The sequence below is a fragment of the Nilaparvata lugens genome, chromosome 2 (assembly GCF_014356525.2).
Source record: "Nilaparvata lugens isolate BPH chromosome 2, ASM1435652v1, whole genome shotgun sequence".
Taxonomy (NCBI): Eukaryota; Metazoa; Arthropoda; class Insecta; order Hemiptera; family Delphacidae; genus Nilaparvata; species Nilaparvata lugens.
Window position 1 is genome coordinate 38,519,153 of NC_052505.1, and position 17,292 is coordinate 38,536,444.

Here is a 17,292-nt window from a genome sequence, read left to right on the forward strand (position 1 = left end):
GTTCTGTTGCGGTATCTTGTGTCTGTTTTTGCGTTTGAAGTTTGATTCGATTCGATTATTCTTATTCCATAACTGAATTTATGTAACTTTCACTCAGTAAAAGTAGGCTACAGTAAACGAAATATTTAAAATGTTTTTGTTTTGACAACATCTAAATTCTATTGCAGTTATTGTCCTATACTTTTTTTGAAGTTATGGTTGATTCAAAGAGTAAATAGGTTATTCCAAGTGAGTGCTCTTCCAACCTATTTTGGTAATTGAGGTTAAGATCATTGTTCATGATAAATGAATATTCTAGAACTTTTGAATATTAGTTTTTATATATTATTATTGTTCTGTCAGTTTACAATTTACATTTATTCATGTGTAGTTATTATTCTTGTGCATGTACAATTTCGAAACTTCAAAACTATTATCAGTCATCACTAAATAAGCCAACATGTAATAAGTCACTAAAATTCAATTATTTTTAGAATTCACCAATACGTTCAAGTATTGCTCTATATTGCATCAAATAAAACTATATAGCTCACTTCTAATGACATCAAGTATTATATATTTTGCGTAAGTCATGATAAGGAATAAATTGTATCAATCTTCATTGGATTAAGAGACTATTTGAATGTTAAAACAGATTATGCTTTGTTATCAAATTTTAATAATTGATTTTTAATAGTAGTCTAATATAAGTTAGTATTACTAGTAATATAAATTAGTATACCGGTATTACTAATTTATACACAGGCCTATTAGTATTACTAATTTATAACTTCATGTTTCTTTCTCGTAGTGAAGTAGACGACCAACGTATAGACTTTTCAACAAAGCTAATTCTTTTGAATAATTTAAAAAAACAATATAGATTAGAGTATTTTTTCTTCTTAGCAAATTTATCACTTATATTTATCTTTCTTTTTTTGCTTCCAGATAGTATATACTTTTTTGTAAGATATCAAATCAAATTTATTTTGTCAAATTGAAAACAATACAATGTAGACTATGAATCAAAAATAATAGACAAGCAAGAAATACATAATAAGATTCTAATAACACATACACTCTTAAATCAAATTAAATTTGTAAGATATCGATTCTTGTTTTGAATACTACTTGAACATCAATATTTTCAAGGCGTCTTTGCCTTTCGCTTAAACTTTTATCACAGAAATGCTTGCGCACCTGTGTTATTTGAAAAAAACTTGTTTTTTTACAAATATCCACCTGCTATTTTAAATAAACCTCCTTCTTTAGGGGAATGCACACAGCAACAGACAGAAAGAGAAAAAATTAAACGCAGTCTGCATGCAGTAGTGCATAGAATTATATGCAGACAGAATGATGTCTGTTTGCTTTGCAACACTCGAGGTCCGTCTATCTGTTGCTGTGTGCGTTTGTATTAAAGCTAGCCGCTAACGGTAGAATGCATGTTAGGCTCAACTTATGCGACTCAGGTCGAGAAGAGACTCGACTCTAGTCGAGAACATGTTTCTCCTTAATACCGTATGCTTCATCCGTTACCCACATTTGTGAGATCGATGGCGTCATAGATTTTGATTTCAATATACACAATAACACAAAAACTATTCAGATGGCAGATAAAGCAGTGACCACTTGAAAAAATTCAGATCATCACTCATGAATTCATTTATGTTATAATATGCCTTATCACAAAGCAGCTTCCTGACGGCTCTCTTGAAGGCGGCCTCATCCAACTGCTTCACACCAGGAGGCAGCTTGTTGAAGAATTTCAGTGCAGAAACTTTATAGCTGGCCTGTGAACGGTGGTGACGTCTCCTGGGAACATCCAACAGCTCGCGGTGCCTGGTGTTGTGGTTCTGAACGTCACTACGGGTAGTCAAAGTATGCTGTATCCTCTTGACATACACCAAGAACAGGAGGATGTAATGGCTGAAGACCGTCAGCACATCAAGGCGAGCAAAGATGGACTTGCAGTGGACAAGATGATCGCTGCCTGTTATAATTCTTACAGCCCTCTTTTGCAGTCTCAGGACATCAGCAGTCCCCGCTGAATGACCCCACAGAAGCAGGCCGTAGGTGATGTGGGAATGGAAGAGCGCGTGATACATCATTATAAGGTAGTTCTCAGTAACCAGGCCCCTCATCTTGAGCAGCAGAAAGCAAATGCGGGAGAGTCGACTGGATATTACTGATCCAGCTGAGTTGGCGATCGAAGACAAAAACCAGCAGCTTGAGGGTCAATCAGTTCACGTGACAAGCTGTAGATGATCCTTTTGGTCTTGTCCTTATTCAGCTGGAATCGATTAGCCAGGAACCATGAAGTGGCAGATCGAAGATGCTCCGCAGATGCATCCAAAACCCGCTCAAGCCCAGCACCCGATGACTGTAGAAATGCATCATCCGCAAACACCAGAGAGGAACCGTGGTCGTCGAGGTCATTTATCATGACAAGGAACAGTGTAGGCCCCAGCACTGATCCCTGAGGATCACCAAAGTCACCGGAAGTGAGAGATGCTCCTGGCCCGGCTGCACTATTTCCTCCAACAAAGCAATGGGATCAATGGCAGCATCAGGCTGGGCTCCCACTATGTCCTGAACCGAACTCACAAAGAACCCATTGAAGTCATCTGGGATTGCAAAGTCAATACTTTTACGTTGCATGGATCTGTTGGTATTGATCACATTCCAGGCAGCCTTGCATTGATTATGTGCATCCTCAATTCGTCGCTCGGTAGCCAACCTCTTAGCCAGCTCGATCCTCCGTAGCCGAGTTGTCGGCGTCACCATCCTCACATCTGTTCTTGAGGGCGAGCAAGATTCCCCTAAGTCTGGCCAGATCATCAGTGTACCACTCCTTGTGACCATCCAGATGTCTAGGTCTCCTCTTCAGTGCATGAGGGCGGTGAGGCTTGACAATTTCGGGAAAGAAAAATTAAATTTGTCACGGAAAAAGTCAAAGAAAGCTGCAAATAATCCAGTACCTCCCGAATAAAAAAAAAACATAATTCCAGGACACACTGGCCAATACACCTTTGAAGCCCTCAAGTGCCGATTTGTGCACAGGCCTTGCGCGAAATATATAGTCAGCATGCCAAGTAGAAGAAGGTGTGGCACATAACTCGATTGGAGCTGGGATGATGCAAGAAGTCCTTAAAGCAGAATGGTCATCCAAATGTAGCTCAATTACCTTTGTGCTGTAATTTTCAGGTTGAAGGCTAACTGCAACGTTGTCAAGGCAGGCATCATTTCCAAATGGAGACACTCAGATCAGTTGATTCTAGTCCCCGCGTAAGTGTGAGTTGAGCCTTACGCGACTCGGATCGAGAAGAGACTCGACCATTTGGAAACACAAGCTCTCGACTAGAGTCGAGTCTCTTAAGGTCGCGTAAGGCTCAACTCACACTGTCTTACGAGACTCAGGTCGAGAAGAGACTCGACTCTAGTCGAGAGCATGTGTTTCCAAATGGTGACACTCAGACCAGTCGATTCTAGTCTCCGCGACGTCCCCATTTGAAAACATATGCTCTCGACTAGAGGCGAGTCTCTTCTCTACCTGAGTCGCGTAAGTGTGAGTTGAGCCTAAATCCATGTTTATCATACACAAACACATGTTCTGTCATCAGCGAGAGGCTGAAAATAAAATAAACAACCAATAACAATAAATAAACTACTGGAAAATAACAAATCAACTTATACTGATTAAAAAATAACTTAGCCTAACCTCAAATAGAGCAAGGAGAAGGAAAAATAATCATAAAAAATTGGAGATCCTAAAAGCTAACCTGAACAAATTTTGCTCAACGCCTTTCGCTATGATGACACACCATTGCATGATAACACTACTTGTATCATGTATGTTCCACCGTTAGTGGTCAGCCTTAATTGAATGATATAACTTGTTTAAAGTAGAATTCAAGGCTGGCTCCTAACGGTAGAAAATGCATGATGCGTCACAGCGAAAGGCTCTGAGCAAAATTTTTGAGGCTTGGTATTTGTATCCTATTTTTTGCTGTTTATTTTTTTCGCTGCTCTATTTGATGTTAAATTATTTTCACAATATTATAATTTGTAATTTTCCAGTGGTTCATTTACTGTTATTGGTTGTTTTCATGTTTTAGGCCTCACGCTGATGACAAAACATGCATGATAAACATGTGTGTGTGCATAATAAACATGCATGTTCTACTGTTAGTGACCAACCTTAAGCTGCTTTTGCACCAAAGTTATTAACAAATTGTTAATAACCTAATCCTTATAGATTCTATTAGATTGAACGGAACTTGAAAAACACATATGTTCATCATGTGTATGATAAGTTATGTTCAATCTAATAGTATCTATAAGGATTAAGTTATTTACATTTTGTTAATAACTTTGGTGTAAACGCAGCTAAAGCCTTACTATAAAATCATGTGTTTTATGTCAATTAAGTTCTCCTACAGGGTATCTTGAATGTATCCAAAATTTGGAAAATGTTATGGTTTTAATCATTGACTTTTTTGTTTGTCTATAAAGTTATTTTTCCAAATAACTCAATTATTATTATTGAAACAATATTTGATGTTTAATATTGTTTTTGAAATTCTCATAGGCTACAGCGTGTTTTGCTTAGAAATACTTTTTATAACCTGATATGATGGGATCGAAGATCACAAAAAGTAAAAGACGTTCAACATACAGAAAGCCCAATTCAAAGGCTAGTCGTCTAATGATCTCTATTATTATAAACACTGGTAGTGGCAAACAATTAATTCAATTTATGTTAGTGCTTTATTTTTGATTACTTAATTGTTTTAGTTTTGTCATAAATTATCAATATTATTAAATTATTATTTTGATCAATTTAAATGAAAGTCTTATTAACTATGCATAGTAAGAAATTTTATTTCATCTTTCAGCATTCACTGACATACTTACGAAGGGGTATATAGATTCTTCAATTTTTTAAAACGGGTTTAAAACGCTGCATCTCTTGAGTAGATTTTGCTAGAGTTGTAAGCTCACATGTTCAACATTTCTTTCTTAGTTTTTACTCGAAATTCCTCCTCAGTACATGCTTTTAGATGCGCTGTCAATAAATAATACCATAGAGAAACAATAGCGTAAGTAGATATCCCATGGTATAGGGCGTTTATGTCGCAACTTTTACTGTTATCCCAAGCCGATTACTGTCGATTATTGTTGATTTTTACTGTTTTGACCGGGTAAGAGTGTATGAACGGCACAATATGAGAGACTACCAGCGTCATAAAGCTTCACGGGAAAGAACTACGCGGGCTATCGGCTTCAGATAACAGTAAAAGTTGCGACATAAACGCCCTATGCCATGGGATATCTACTTATGCTATTGTTTCTCTATGATTATACATACACTTGATACTTGATAAAATTTTCATTGACCAAGACCAGCAAAGCCAAATAGGTTGCGTCAAAAAGCAATAATAAACCTTTCTTGAAATTTAGTCATGTCTTGAAAATTGATTTGTCAAGATGGCATGGCGACTGTGACTTTAAAAAAAAGGAACCCATAAAAAGGGTTTCTTTAAGCAATCACTCAAACTTTACCCTGGATGCCTGGGTGCTCAAGACGTTACCTGTTTTAGTCATAGTCATAGAGCTCCAGAATTTAGAATCCCATTTCTGTTAAATTCATTGCCATTAGAGTTGAAAGTGTTACAGAGTAAAAAATGAGATAGTAGTGAATGAGTCTTGTTCTACCTAGTCGGCAATAAGGCATGTCAATCATGCAACCACTCCTCGTGTTATGACTATGTAAGTCATGTTGTACTTGTCAAAATTTGTTCACATGCAAATCCTCGCACTCTTCACTTTTCTCTCATACATAACTCATCAGTCCAGATTTGTCTGATCCTAGTTCAAAAAGTTCTTTATTCTTCATAAAAAACAAAACAATATAATTTACATTTGTCATTTATATTTATAATTCTTACATTTTGTCAGTTTAACATAAGAATAATATTTGAAAAAATAAGTTTATATTGAAAAGGGACAAAATTTTCTTTAGAAATGAAGTACTACTTAGTCAGTGATTGCTTATTTTTTCTATTAATATAATCCATAAGATTAAAGTACCTAATGCTTTACTGTAAAAATTTGTCACAATTGAAAAGTTTTGGATTATTCATATTTATTTAAAATATTGTAATTGGTTGTAACAAGTGACTATACCCATTAAATCACTCTACAATTTAACAAAAATTCATATATTATTTTATTTTTTCAGATGAATTGTCAGTCTAATGGATTTTGTTTATCTACAACAACAGCAAGTATGTTTTGTTGGGGGAACACAACTAATGGTGAACTAGGATTGGGAGGAATAGAAGACCAGCACATTTTGGTTCCCAGGGAACTAAATTTTAAGGAGGCCAACAAAGTCCACTATGGTAAGTCGAATTAATATCTTCTGTATCGTAATAGTATTTACTTCACCAGTTTTATAATAGGGGTCTTTAAAGCACGAGTTAGATGTAGAGTTAAGACACAAGTGAGCGAGCATAACGAGCGAACGCGTGTCTTAAACATCTCACGAGGGCTCTTAAGGTAATATAAAACTGTTGTATACTCTATTTTATCTATCACCACTCAAGCACAGTATCACATTGCTGACTTGTTGTAAGGTGGGAAATCAACCAACTAGCCTCTATGATGAAAATATTGAAATAACAATAGGTGAAAAGCTACTCAGAGTGAACAGTAGACTTGAAATACTGAAACAAGGCAAACAGAAAACTTGACAAATTGGAAAATTTATAAACTGAAACCATGACGTACTGGAAACTTGATGAACTAAAAACTTTATAAACTGGAACTTGATGAAATGAGAACTGGACAAACTGAAATCTTTGCGAATTGAAAACTTGGCTTACTGAAAACTTGACTTACTGAAAATTTGTCATTCTAAAAACTTGACGTACTAAAAACATGACGAATTGAAAACTTGACAAACCTGCTGCCTGCTATCAGCATCGAAAACTGTGTTATAATGTACAAGTCCTAAAGTTGCATAAAGTCCTAATTATAGTATAGTTTTGAAAATCCATTGCGAAAAGACCCCTGTTATGGGATTGATTATGATGTTGCAATGTTTACATTATAAAATGGTCGTAGATAAAGATAATTTCCATGTAAATTTGCAAGTTACGGTACCACTAGTTGGAAAAATCCATATCGGAAAGTTCCTTGACTTTTACGTTTGCAAAAAAACAACTATTTTTCACAAGAGTTGACTTTGATTTCATTTTTAAACCCTCGTTCAATCTAGTAATCTCAATTTGTTCCATCTTATTAGCTAGAGTGATTTTTTAATTTGAATTAAAGATCTGTTCTGAATTTATTGTAACTGAATATTGCTATGATGGATCAAGCTCAGTGAAAGAATAAATTTCGTTTTTGATTTACAGTTGCCTGTGGAAAATCCCACAGTGTTCTCATTACTGAATCTGGTCAGATATTTTCGTGCGGTAGCAATGATTTTGGCCAGTTAGGACACAGTAAGCCTCAAACACGATTTGGTAAGTTTAATACGCAATTCTTATTTCAAATACTCGACAAGGGAATTGAAAATTGTATTATATTACTCTTGACTCAAGAATCATTATTATCCATAAATAAAATTACAAATCATAATATAAATATAACAGGTCGGGAGCAACTGGCCTAGCCCAAACTTCCTAGTCTGGCGCAAATGTGGCCTACTAAAGAAGGCACTCCATGGCCATTTTTGGGGTAACAACCGTGGAAGATGTCTCAATTTCTTCGTTAGGACTAGTATAATGAGGAACACAATGATGATGTCGAAGTCACGGGCAAACACCTCAAAAAGAAGATGGCCGCCAAAATTTTCATGGTTTTCTTTTATTGCTTGATAATCGTTCAAGATATTCCACCTTTTATTGCACATAAATATTCAAGAAACCTTCCTCTAAAATGTTCAATTCATGTATTTTTCCTTTAATGTGTTAATAATAAAATGTTATTAGTTATGTGAGGAAGTGAATTCGTTACGGAGGATAGGGCTATAAATGTCGGGTGGTTATCTCTAAACTTCCTAGAAGATCTAGATGCTACTCGCATCCTAGATATGCAGGGTGGGAGAGCCGGCCGATAAAGGCGGGTCAGCTCTCGTCAACTTGGCTTCAGGCACCGACTATAAATGCCGACGCTCTCTGTCGAGAGCACCATTCTGCTTCCTTACCTTTCTTGGGCTAGCGAGACCTCCTGTCAGCGAACCCCAACCTCTCCTTGGGCTAAAGAGACCTCCTGTCTCGGAAACTCCGAAGATAGGTCCACCTTGATACTGGTCAGTACTGCCGGTACAAGGGTTTATAAGAAGAGTGGTCAACCCCGGGCCCAGCCAGTGATCAACCCGTGCCCAATAAGATCTAGAGGCTGGATCCCGCTCGACCAGTCTACTATGAAAGGAGGACGTTGCTCCTTGCTTCTTTGCCCCAACCGCATCACGAGTGAGCGAGGTCGATCGGGAGAAATACCCAAACATCAATCAGACTATTCAGATAGAAAGAGTGTTGTTAAAACGAGTGAGCGAGGTCGATCGGGAGAAATACCCAATCATCATTCAGACCACTCAGATAGAAAGAGTGTTGTTAAAACCTCTCAAAACCCTCAAAATATTGTTTCTTCCCATTTTCTCAAATTTCTTCCTATTGTAACGTTTTTTTTTTGCAAGAGAACGTTTTTTTACAGGTCAATCTTGAATCTATTAAATTTAGATACCTAGTTTTCTTTGCTTTAAAATGATATTCCTCCATGTGCTTTACGTCAATAAATGTGTTCTCCAGTGCCCTTCAAAGAAAAGCTTTCATTATTTCTGGTGTGGTTTCCCATAGGCATAATGAGGTAACAAGCTAGAACTTGAAAAATAAATTTTTCATGACTACTTCCTGATAAAGACTTGCAAATGGTCTCAATCTCTTCGTTAGAACAAACTGAATAAGAATGATGGAAACAGCGGAAATAGTCATCTTTACTGAGAAATTCAATATGGCGGCTATAATCGACACAATTTTTTATATTGATTGCTATTCAATTATAGTTAGAGATATTTGGATTGATTCTACCTCTAGAGTGATGAGAATTAGCCAAACTTTATATTATAGATATGCATATGCATTTGCATTTGGGTTCTGAATGCATTTCTCTCCTGTTTTGTGACAAGAATTTTCTTGAGCAAACAGTATTTCATCCAATGGTCTATAATATAGACTGTGTAATGTAATTTGTTATGTAAGCAATGTCCTTGAATAATACTTGTTTGATTCTATGTATGAACTCACCCAATCGGCATCGCATCCAAATATTACTACTAGCATACTAACATTACACCTACACTTTATGGGTTACCATTGCTTATGGGCTTTGATTCATCAATAATTCTAGCTAAGAATTGAGGCTTCTAGGAAATTAACTAATAAATTCTATCCTGTAGTCATTTCAACTGCTTGAAATGACCAAACCTATTCTATGAATCACATTTGCTGTTCAAAATTGCAGAAGAAGTGGATCGACTGAACAATTATGTGATAACAAAAGTATCCTGTGGCGATCACCATTCGGCAGCAGCCAATGAATGGGGTGAGGTGTATACATGGGGAAAAAACTCTCATGGACAACTGGGTAAGTCATATTGAATGGGTAAGCTGTGCTACATAATGATACATCAACCAATTCCCCTAGTAGACAGTTCCCCTATGTAGTAAATAAATTGATTAACCTGTTACCCGAAAATTTAATTTTAGATGCATCACTAAATCAAGTACAAAAAAATAATTGATTGGATTAAATCAACAAATGTTTTTCACCTAATTCACAACACAATTTGATTTTTTTCTCTAGTAGGCTATTGCCATCAAACTTACATACAGTATAAATATTTGTGTTTTCCCCACTTTCACCTTGATTGAATTGTATACTTATAATATTATAGTTTAGCTTACTATGTTGGATCAAAGTTTTTCTATTGGAAGTAATAGTATCGTTTTCTGTTTTGGTACTCGTCACCGGCACTCAAACTGTGGTTTTGCTGGTTTCGCCGAATTAGTATATTATTATGTTAAAAAAATATTTATACTTCTTATTCTAAAATATTACTTTTTGTAATCTGTATTCATTTGTGAATATTTTTTGTAAGGCAATAAAATTTGATTTGATTTGAATTCCCCGTTTTTCACATGTTATTACTAAGTCTATTGTATTTTACTTCAATCCATCATATTGTTTTCAACTCACTATTTCTATTTTATTAGCAATAATTTTTACTATTTGCTTAGTTACACGAAGTATCGCACATTTTAAAAGTGCTCATTTTACTATGGAGTTACCTACTCCATATTAGTTATTCAGTCATAAAACCGGGGTTTCGTTTGTGTGTAAAAGCCGTTGTCGACCACGACAGGGTGAGAATCTCAGATTGGATAGATTACAATTTGTCTAAATAACCTAAACGATTATGTTCAATCATGTTTTAATGGGAAGGTTGAGTTTATACAATGTTATCCCTCATGTCCATCCCTCAATGTTGTCCATTAATGCCTGGCTAGCGGCGGAGAGGGGTGTCACTGACTCTGGAAACGTGATTGTGGCCCCGAAAGGGGGAGCCGGATGGCGGCGGCCTGCTTCCACGCACTCCTAGGGTCCTGGCCGTCACCGGGCGCGTAGGTCGTTTTGACTAGGCTGAGGTGTAGCGGCTGCAGTCGCAACTCCTTGATGGGCGTCTTGAGAGGCGAGAGGGGGTGGGCTACCAGTCGCTACAGATCTCGTATGTCATTGATGCCTCGGCAGGGGTTAGGACGCCGATCGCCGCGGGCAACTCCTCAGCGACTAACACGCTCACTTCAGGAGGCGCCAGAGGAGTCTCAAAGTCAGCGTTAGCCGCGAGACAATTCCTGTGGCTAGCTGTGGCAGTCTCAAAGTCAGCGTTAGCCGCGAGACAATCCCTGTGGCTAGCTGTGGCAGTCTCAAAGTCAGCGTTAGCCGCGAGACAATCCCTGTGGCTAGCTGTGGCAGTTTCAAAGTCAGCGTTAGCCGCGAGACAATCCCTGTGGCTAGCTGTGGCAGTCTCAAAGTCAGCGTTAGCCGCGAGACAATCCCTGTGGCTAGCTGTGGCAGTCTCAAAGTCAGCGTTAGCCGCGAGACAATCCTGTGGCTAGCTGTGGCAGTCTCAAAGTCAGCGTTAGCCGCGAGACAATCCCTGTGGCTAGCTGTGGCAGTCTCAAAGTCAGCGTTAGCCGCGAGACAATCCCTGTGGCTAGCTGTGGCAGTCTCAAAGTCAGCGTTAGCCGCGAGACAATCCCTGTGGCTAGCTGTGGCAGTCTCAAAGTCAGCGTTAGCCGCGAGACAATCCCTGTGGCTAGCTGTGGCAGTCTCAAAGTCAGCGTTAGCCGCGAGACAATCCCTGTGGCTAGCTGTGGCAGTCTCAAAGTCAGCGTTAGCCGCGAGACAATCGGTGCTGCGCCTTAGCTGGAGCTTGGAGAGCGTTGACCGTGCCGGCCGCCGTTCTCCCTTTCGCAACCTGCGTCGGATCTTCTTCCCTAACTGCCGCTGACAGCTCCTGGAGGGCTTTCCTGTTGGGCATCGGCTGGACGTGGTCGTGAAATGAGTAGGCAGGGTTCTCGGCAGGACTCGCTGTGGCTTCCTTGGTCTGGTCAAGCTGGTGGCTGGGTGCCATTTCGGCTGATAGCGGATCGAACCGGTTCCTCTCCTACCATTGGCCGAGCGCCTTCGGCCTATAGGAGGCTGGCTTCCATTGAGTAGTGGCTGGCGGTGCAGACTGGAACTAGTCAGTCTAACACCGGGGAGTGTCCTCGATGCATCAACTGGTAGGGAGGTACTTAAAGCGAGCACGTGGCGATGTATCGGGGGAGCAGCGGGGAGGTATCAACTTTTAAATGGAAATGTGTTGATATTATTAGAAATGTTTTGATCCTTGGATAATTAACACAAAAATATTGAAAAGTTATTTGATCAGCTGTTTTAGCACACTTGAAATTTGGACATATGAATGTCAACAATGCTTGTCGTCGTCGACTGCGGAAGTTTACGCACAGACGAAAATGCACCTTTAGAATAATATCTCTATTAGGTATTTCGTTTCTTCTCTGATAATTATCACGGCGATAGAAAAGATATCCTTCTTTATAATTGAATTTTTCTATGTTCAAACAACAATCGTGTAGATAACATCCATACATCACCCTTATACTGCCCCTAACAAAAATGTTGAATTATTCCAACCATCGACTTATCACTGCTTTATATTGTTTAATGGGTCTTTAGTTTATGTAATTTAAAAATTATTCATTGAATAAGAATTATTATCATACTCTGGGACTCAAGTAGGAATGTTTTGATGGCTTTTCTCTTCAATATTTTTTCAGGTTATTTAACTGCTGAAAATTTGAATGAACCAAAAATAGTGAAGCACATAGCGACTTGCTTTGTTGTTCAGATTTCGTGTGGATCTAATCATTGCCTTGCCTTGACAAATAGTAAGTATAATCAGCATTCCAATCCATTTTTTCTACGTTATTTAGATACTGTCAAAAACAATAATTCTCATCAAGTATTTAATGGAAGACTCAGTGGATCCTATAAGTAGGGTATCTCGTTGATAGACTAATAATTTCAATAAGCAACTCTATATTGTTGACACATCATATCTTCGTGTCCTTCAGCTAAAAGTCACTTGATCAAAAAACAGCTAGTATATATTTATAAAGTTTCAACTTTATAACATAGGGTAAACTTTAATGAGGCTTCACTACTCCTGATTATTTTTATTTTGCAAATTCTAAGAAAATATTTGTTTATAGTTGAAAGCAGTCCATCATCATGTACTATTACAACAACTTAGTATACTTCAATCCGCCTCTTGTGGGTTGGGGGAGCTTTGAGTAGAACATCGTACTCAAGAATGTGTTGAAAACCAGAATTCACCCACAGTATCCCTGCTTGTCGTAGGAGGCGACTAAAATGGAACCACAAGGCAACTCCATAAGTAGCCTTGCCTTCAAATCCATGGGATCTGCCCCATCCCGAAGTTTCGGAGGGGCAAGAAGAAAAACCCAAGATACAAGAGATGGGTGAAACTCAAGGCACAAATGTAGGTCAAGCGGCTGAGTCGAGGGTGACCGGGTGCCCTAGTGGCAATTTGGCGACCCCTCCTTCAGCGGAAGGACCTACAAAAAAGCCAGGAGTGGAACTCACGTAGGTCACGAGTCTGTGGGCGGAGAGGCCAAAACTCACTACTGCTCAAAGAAGGGCAGTCATTCAGGCAAAACTTCTTGGAAGAGGTGAGGCTTTTAACCCTGCGAAGTTTCGTAGGGGAAAGAAGAAAAAACCCAAGAGACCAGAGATGGGTGAAACTCCAGACACAAATGTGGGTCAAGAGGCTGAGTCAAGGGTGGCCAGGCGCCCTAGAGGCAACTTGGCCGCCCCTTCCTCAGCGGAAGGACCTTCAAAGAAGGCCAGGAGTGGAACTCACGTAGGTCACGAAGACTAATCAGTCTGAAGAGATTGCCAAGCATATCACACTGGATTACTACAAGCAACCAGGTGATGGATGGGATGTTAGCATAGGGAAAATCTCCTGGTTCTTGTAAAGGACACAGGTATTTGTTTGCCTAACTAACATACTACTTAGGAACACAATAAGCTTTGGTTGACGTTTGGGGTTCTTTGAACCTTTGGATACTTGAATCCGTCCCTTCAAAAAAAAAAAAATATATATATATATATATACTTCAATCCGAGTTTTAAATGAAGTTGAAGGTGTAATTACCAGGATTACATTACTAGTGCTAAGAAATTTGGAATAAATAACATAAATCGTCGTTCTCCAAAAAGCTTGATTCTAGAAAGGAATTTTAGAAATGTCTTTTCTGTTGGAATCGTAAGTATTGTGCTTATATTTTATTATTTTCCAGGTGGAGACCTGTATTCATGGGGTGCTAACGAATGGGGACAACTGGGTATTGGTCATAAAACAAACTTGCATATTCCAACCAAGATACCATATTTCGCTGGAATCCCACTGGCTTTCATAGCTTCTGGAGACAACCACAGCTTTGCTTTGTCAAAATCAGGTAATTGAGAAACTTTCCAATCTCTGGTTTGAATATACTGCCTCCTTGTTCCACAATATTTGGCTGCATTATCATTCAATTGGTTGCCTCGACTCAATTTGTCTTCTAGGAAGATGCCTCTTGATGCCATTTGCACAGTGCCAGTTTAAACGAAATCTCAATCATTAAACTCAAATTCATAAACTTCAAACCTAAATCTTGCATTCGCCTTCAATCCATTTCCACTTGGTGTAAATCAGAATGCATGGCTTTTCATAGTTTCTTTTGTGTATTTTCGATCATCTGTATTCATTAAGTAGATTGAAATTATTGTTTTTGATGTGCAGGTGCAGTATTTGGCTGGGGCAAGAACTGCTTCGGCCAACTGGGACTGAATTCGGATCAAAATCAAAGTGTTCCAACCAATCTGAAAACTCTGCGATCAATCAGAGTCAAGTACATTGCTTGTGGCGAAGATTTCTCAGTTTTCCTTACTCAGGTAGAAAAGCTGATTTTACTTTCAGATAATATTCATTTGTTGCATCATGCAATCCATTAGTTCATTTTTATTCCATGCAAATAACTTATTTATCATTTATAATTAGATAGGCTAATTAACTATTTATTTTGCTAGTAACAAAACTATTTGAAAGCATATATTATAAGATCAAAGATCAATAAATATATAACCTACATATAATACATAGGACCTCTTTCATCTGATATCTGACCAAAATAATATTTATTCTCAGGAAAATAAAAGTTTGTCTTGTGTAACTACTTTATCAGTTTGATACTTTTTAATAGCCCTAGTTGAATTGCTACTGGTAAATCAGATAATTTAATATGTTGAAAATTTTATAACAAAACTTTTCATTTTAAATTCGATTAAAATTAGAATTTTAATTTTATATGAATCTAGGATGGTGGTGTGTTTACGTGTGGAGCTGGACAGTATGGGCAGTTAGGACACGGATCTCTCTCCAACGAGATTCTACCTCGCAAAGTGCTCGAACTGATGGGCAGTACGGTTACGCAAATATCATGTGGCAGGTGAGTTATGCATTCCCATTCTTTAGTATTTTTAAGTAGACTTTCTTCCTCGTCGATTTCAAGCTAGTCCCACATTTTATTTTGTGCTTATTTTGAAAATACATCTATAATGATTATGCTTCCTCATGATCACTTAAGAGTTCGAAAATCTATACTTCTATCATAATGTTGATTGATGTTTGCAACTGTACACAAGAATATGAAGAATATATTATTTACATAGTGTACACAAGAAAATTTCAATATATTCGAATATTCGAAGACGGTGTGTTGTTATTCATATTATGATAAAAGAATATGATAAATTTTAGTCCAATATATTGCGGCTGTTTATTCTTGTGCTTTATAGACCCTGTTTTATTGTGTTGTACAATAAATTGTGTTGGCCCATATGTCAAATTATAATATTCTTTTGAGGCTAATAAAGATATTTTATTCTATTCTATTCTTTTCTAATATATTCTATTCTAATTCTATTCGTCTTGCAGACGGCACACGCTGGCGTTCGTGCCGTCACGCGGACGCGTGTACGCGTTCGGACTGGGTGGGGCGGGGCAGCTGGGCTCTCGCGCTGTCCTCAACTCGAACACTCCCCAGGTGGTGCTCGGACCCTGGCTGTCCCCCTCCGGCGTCGCCCTCCTCCCGCCCCCCGCATCCCTCAGTTCCGACTACGTCATCCGTCGCATTTTCGCCGGCGGCGATCACTGCTTCGTCACCGTCAGAAATCAACAGGTTGGTGGTGTCTCCTGGTAATAGTCGAATAGTTGAGTTATAAAAGCTATATCATTATCAATTCTTTACAAGGATACTTGATAGTTTATCAATTTAATAGACTGGTAACTTTTTCTGCTTTTTAAAGCTACAGATATATCGCCAATAATAACATGCCAAGGTAGCTGAGACGACTAAGGCTGGCCACTAACGGTAGAACATGCATGCACATACATAGTCGACTTACATTGGTGTGTCATAACAGCTGTCATCAGCGAGAGGCTTCTAACATAAAATAAACAAGCAATAACAATAAATGAACCACTGGACAATTACAAATTATAATGATAGAATTTTTTTTCACATCAAACACAGCAGCCAATAAATAATAAACTACCTAAAAAATAGGAGATACAAAAACCTAACCTCAAAAATTTCGCTCAAAGAATTTTGCTGTGATCACAGCTGGCATGACACAATGATATAAGTCGCCTCAGTATGTGCATATGCATGTGGCCAGCCTTAGTCGTCGTTGCATCCTTCAGTGTACTAGCGCTACCTGGTCGTGGGTTCGAATCCCGCCGGCATGTACACTTGATCATCTCATCAAATCATTCTCGAACTTTCCATTACCCACGCACAAGCAAAAAACTTATGTGGGCATCATCGCAATAATTGAAAAAAATGAATAGATTCGTTCAGTAAAGTAGCGACATGAAACAATATAAATCAAAATTCGGGAGAGAACTAGCTTAGTTTCTCTTTTTGTTTCTCTACGTGGATTCGTTTAGTAAAATACTGTTATGAAACAATACAGAGGAGTCCAGAAAAATGTACACACACTTTGGCATCTCTCCTAATGTTAATAAATCTGTCCATTTAAAACAGACTTAGCATCGCTGACGCTACATAATACGCGTTATCAATGCTTTGGTTTCCAACGTAGCCGTCGCTCCGTATGTCGAGCAGCAAATATGCTTTGTGCTAAACAATGACACTCGACCACAGCTGATGTGATCGAATACAAAAATAATGGAACATTCTTTTGGACCCCTCTGTATAACCTTAATACAATTCGGGAGAGAGAAAGCTTAATGTCCACTTTTGAATCTCTCCAGAATGAGGAATATCAAAAGACCTTTTGAAATTAATAAGAGCTATTGATACAGTTATTTTTGAACCGAATTTCATGCATTTGGCACCAAAACAAAGATAGACGGTCCTATATGTGCTGGTTCCTTTATATATATATATATTTTTCTTTTCAAATGATAGGTCAATTGGTTTATATGTTGAAGTTAGGTTCTAACTCATTTGGAAAAAAGAAATACTGATATTTTCATTGACCTTTTGCTTAAGATGATGCGAACATCATAAAAATGCTAGGTCATGATTGATTGATCGATTTTTATCATGACGTGCTAGGTCTTGATAGACCCATTGCACT

General features: G+C 38.1%; 1 protein-coding gene across 5 annotated transcripts in view; it reads left to right on the forward strand.

The window, feature by feature from the left end:
• The window catches only part of LOC111053924 (probable E3 ubiquitin-protein ligase HERC4), a 46,857-nt gene continuing 29,565 nt past the window's right edge, over nt 1-17,292 (forward strand). Inside the window, exons 1-9 of one of the 5 annotated variants that reach the window (XM_039421188.1) lie at nt 1-253; nt 6,224-6,386; nt 7,404-7,514; nt 9,514-9,636; nt 12,396-12,506; nt 13,944-14,102; nt 14,429-14,580; nt 15,004-15,134; nt 15,623-15,866. In XM_039421188.1, coding sequence (XP_039277122.1) covers nt 6,224-6,386; nt 7,404-7,514; nt 9,514-9,636; nt 12,396-12,506; nt 13,944-14,102; nt 14,429-14,580; nt 15,004-15,134; nt 15,623-15,866 — 1,194 coding nt within the window. In that variant the 5' untranslated portion in view covers nt 1-253. Of the gene's footprint in view, nt 254-3,216; nt 3,268-4,570; nt 4,713-6,223; nt 6,387-7,403; nt 7,515-9,513; nt 9,637-12,395; nt 12,507-13,943; nt 14,103-14,428; nt 14,581-15,003; nt 15,135-15,622; nt 15,867-17,292 lie in introns of those variants that run through there. The other 4 variants (XM_039421187.1, XM_039421186.1, XM_039421189.1 and 1 more) reach the window with 4 other exon arrangements.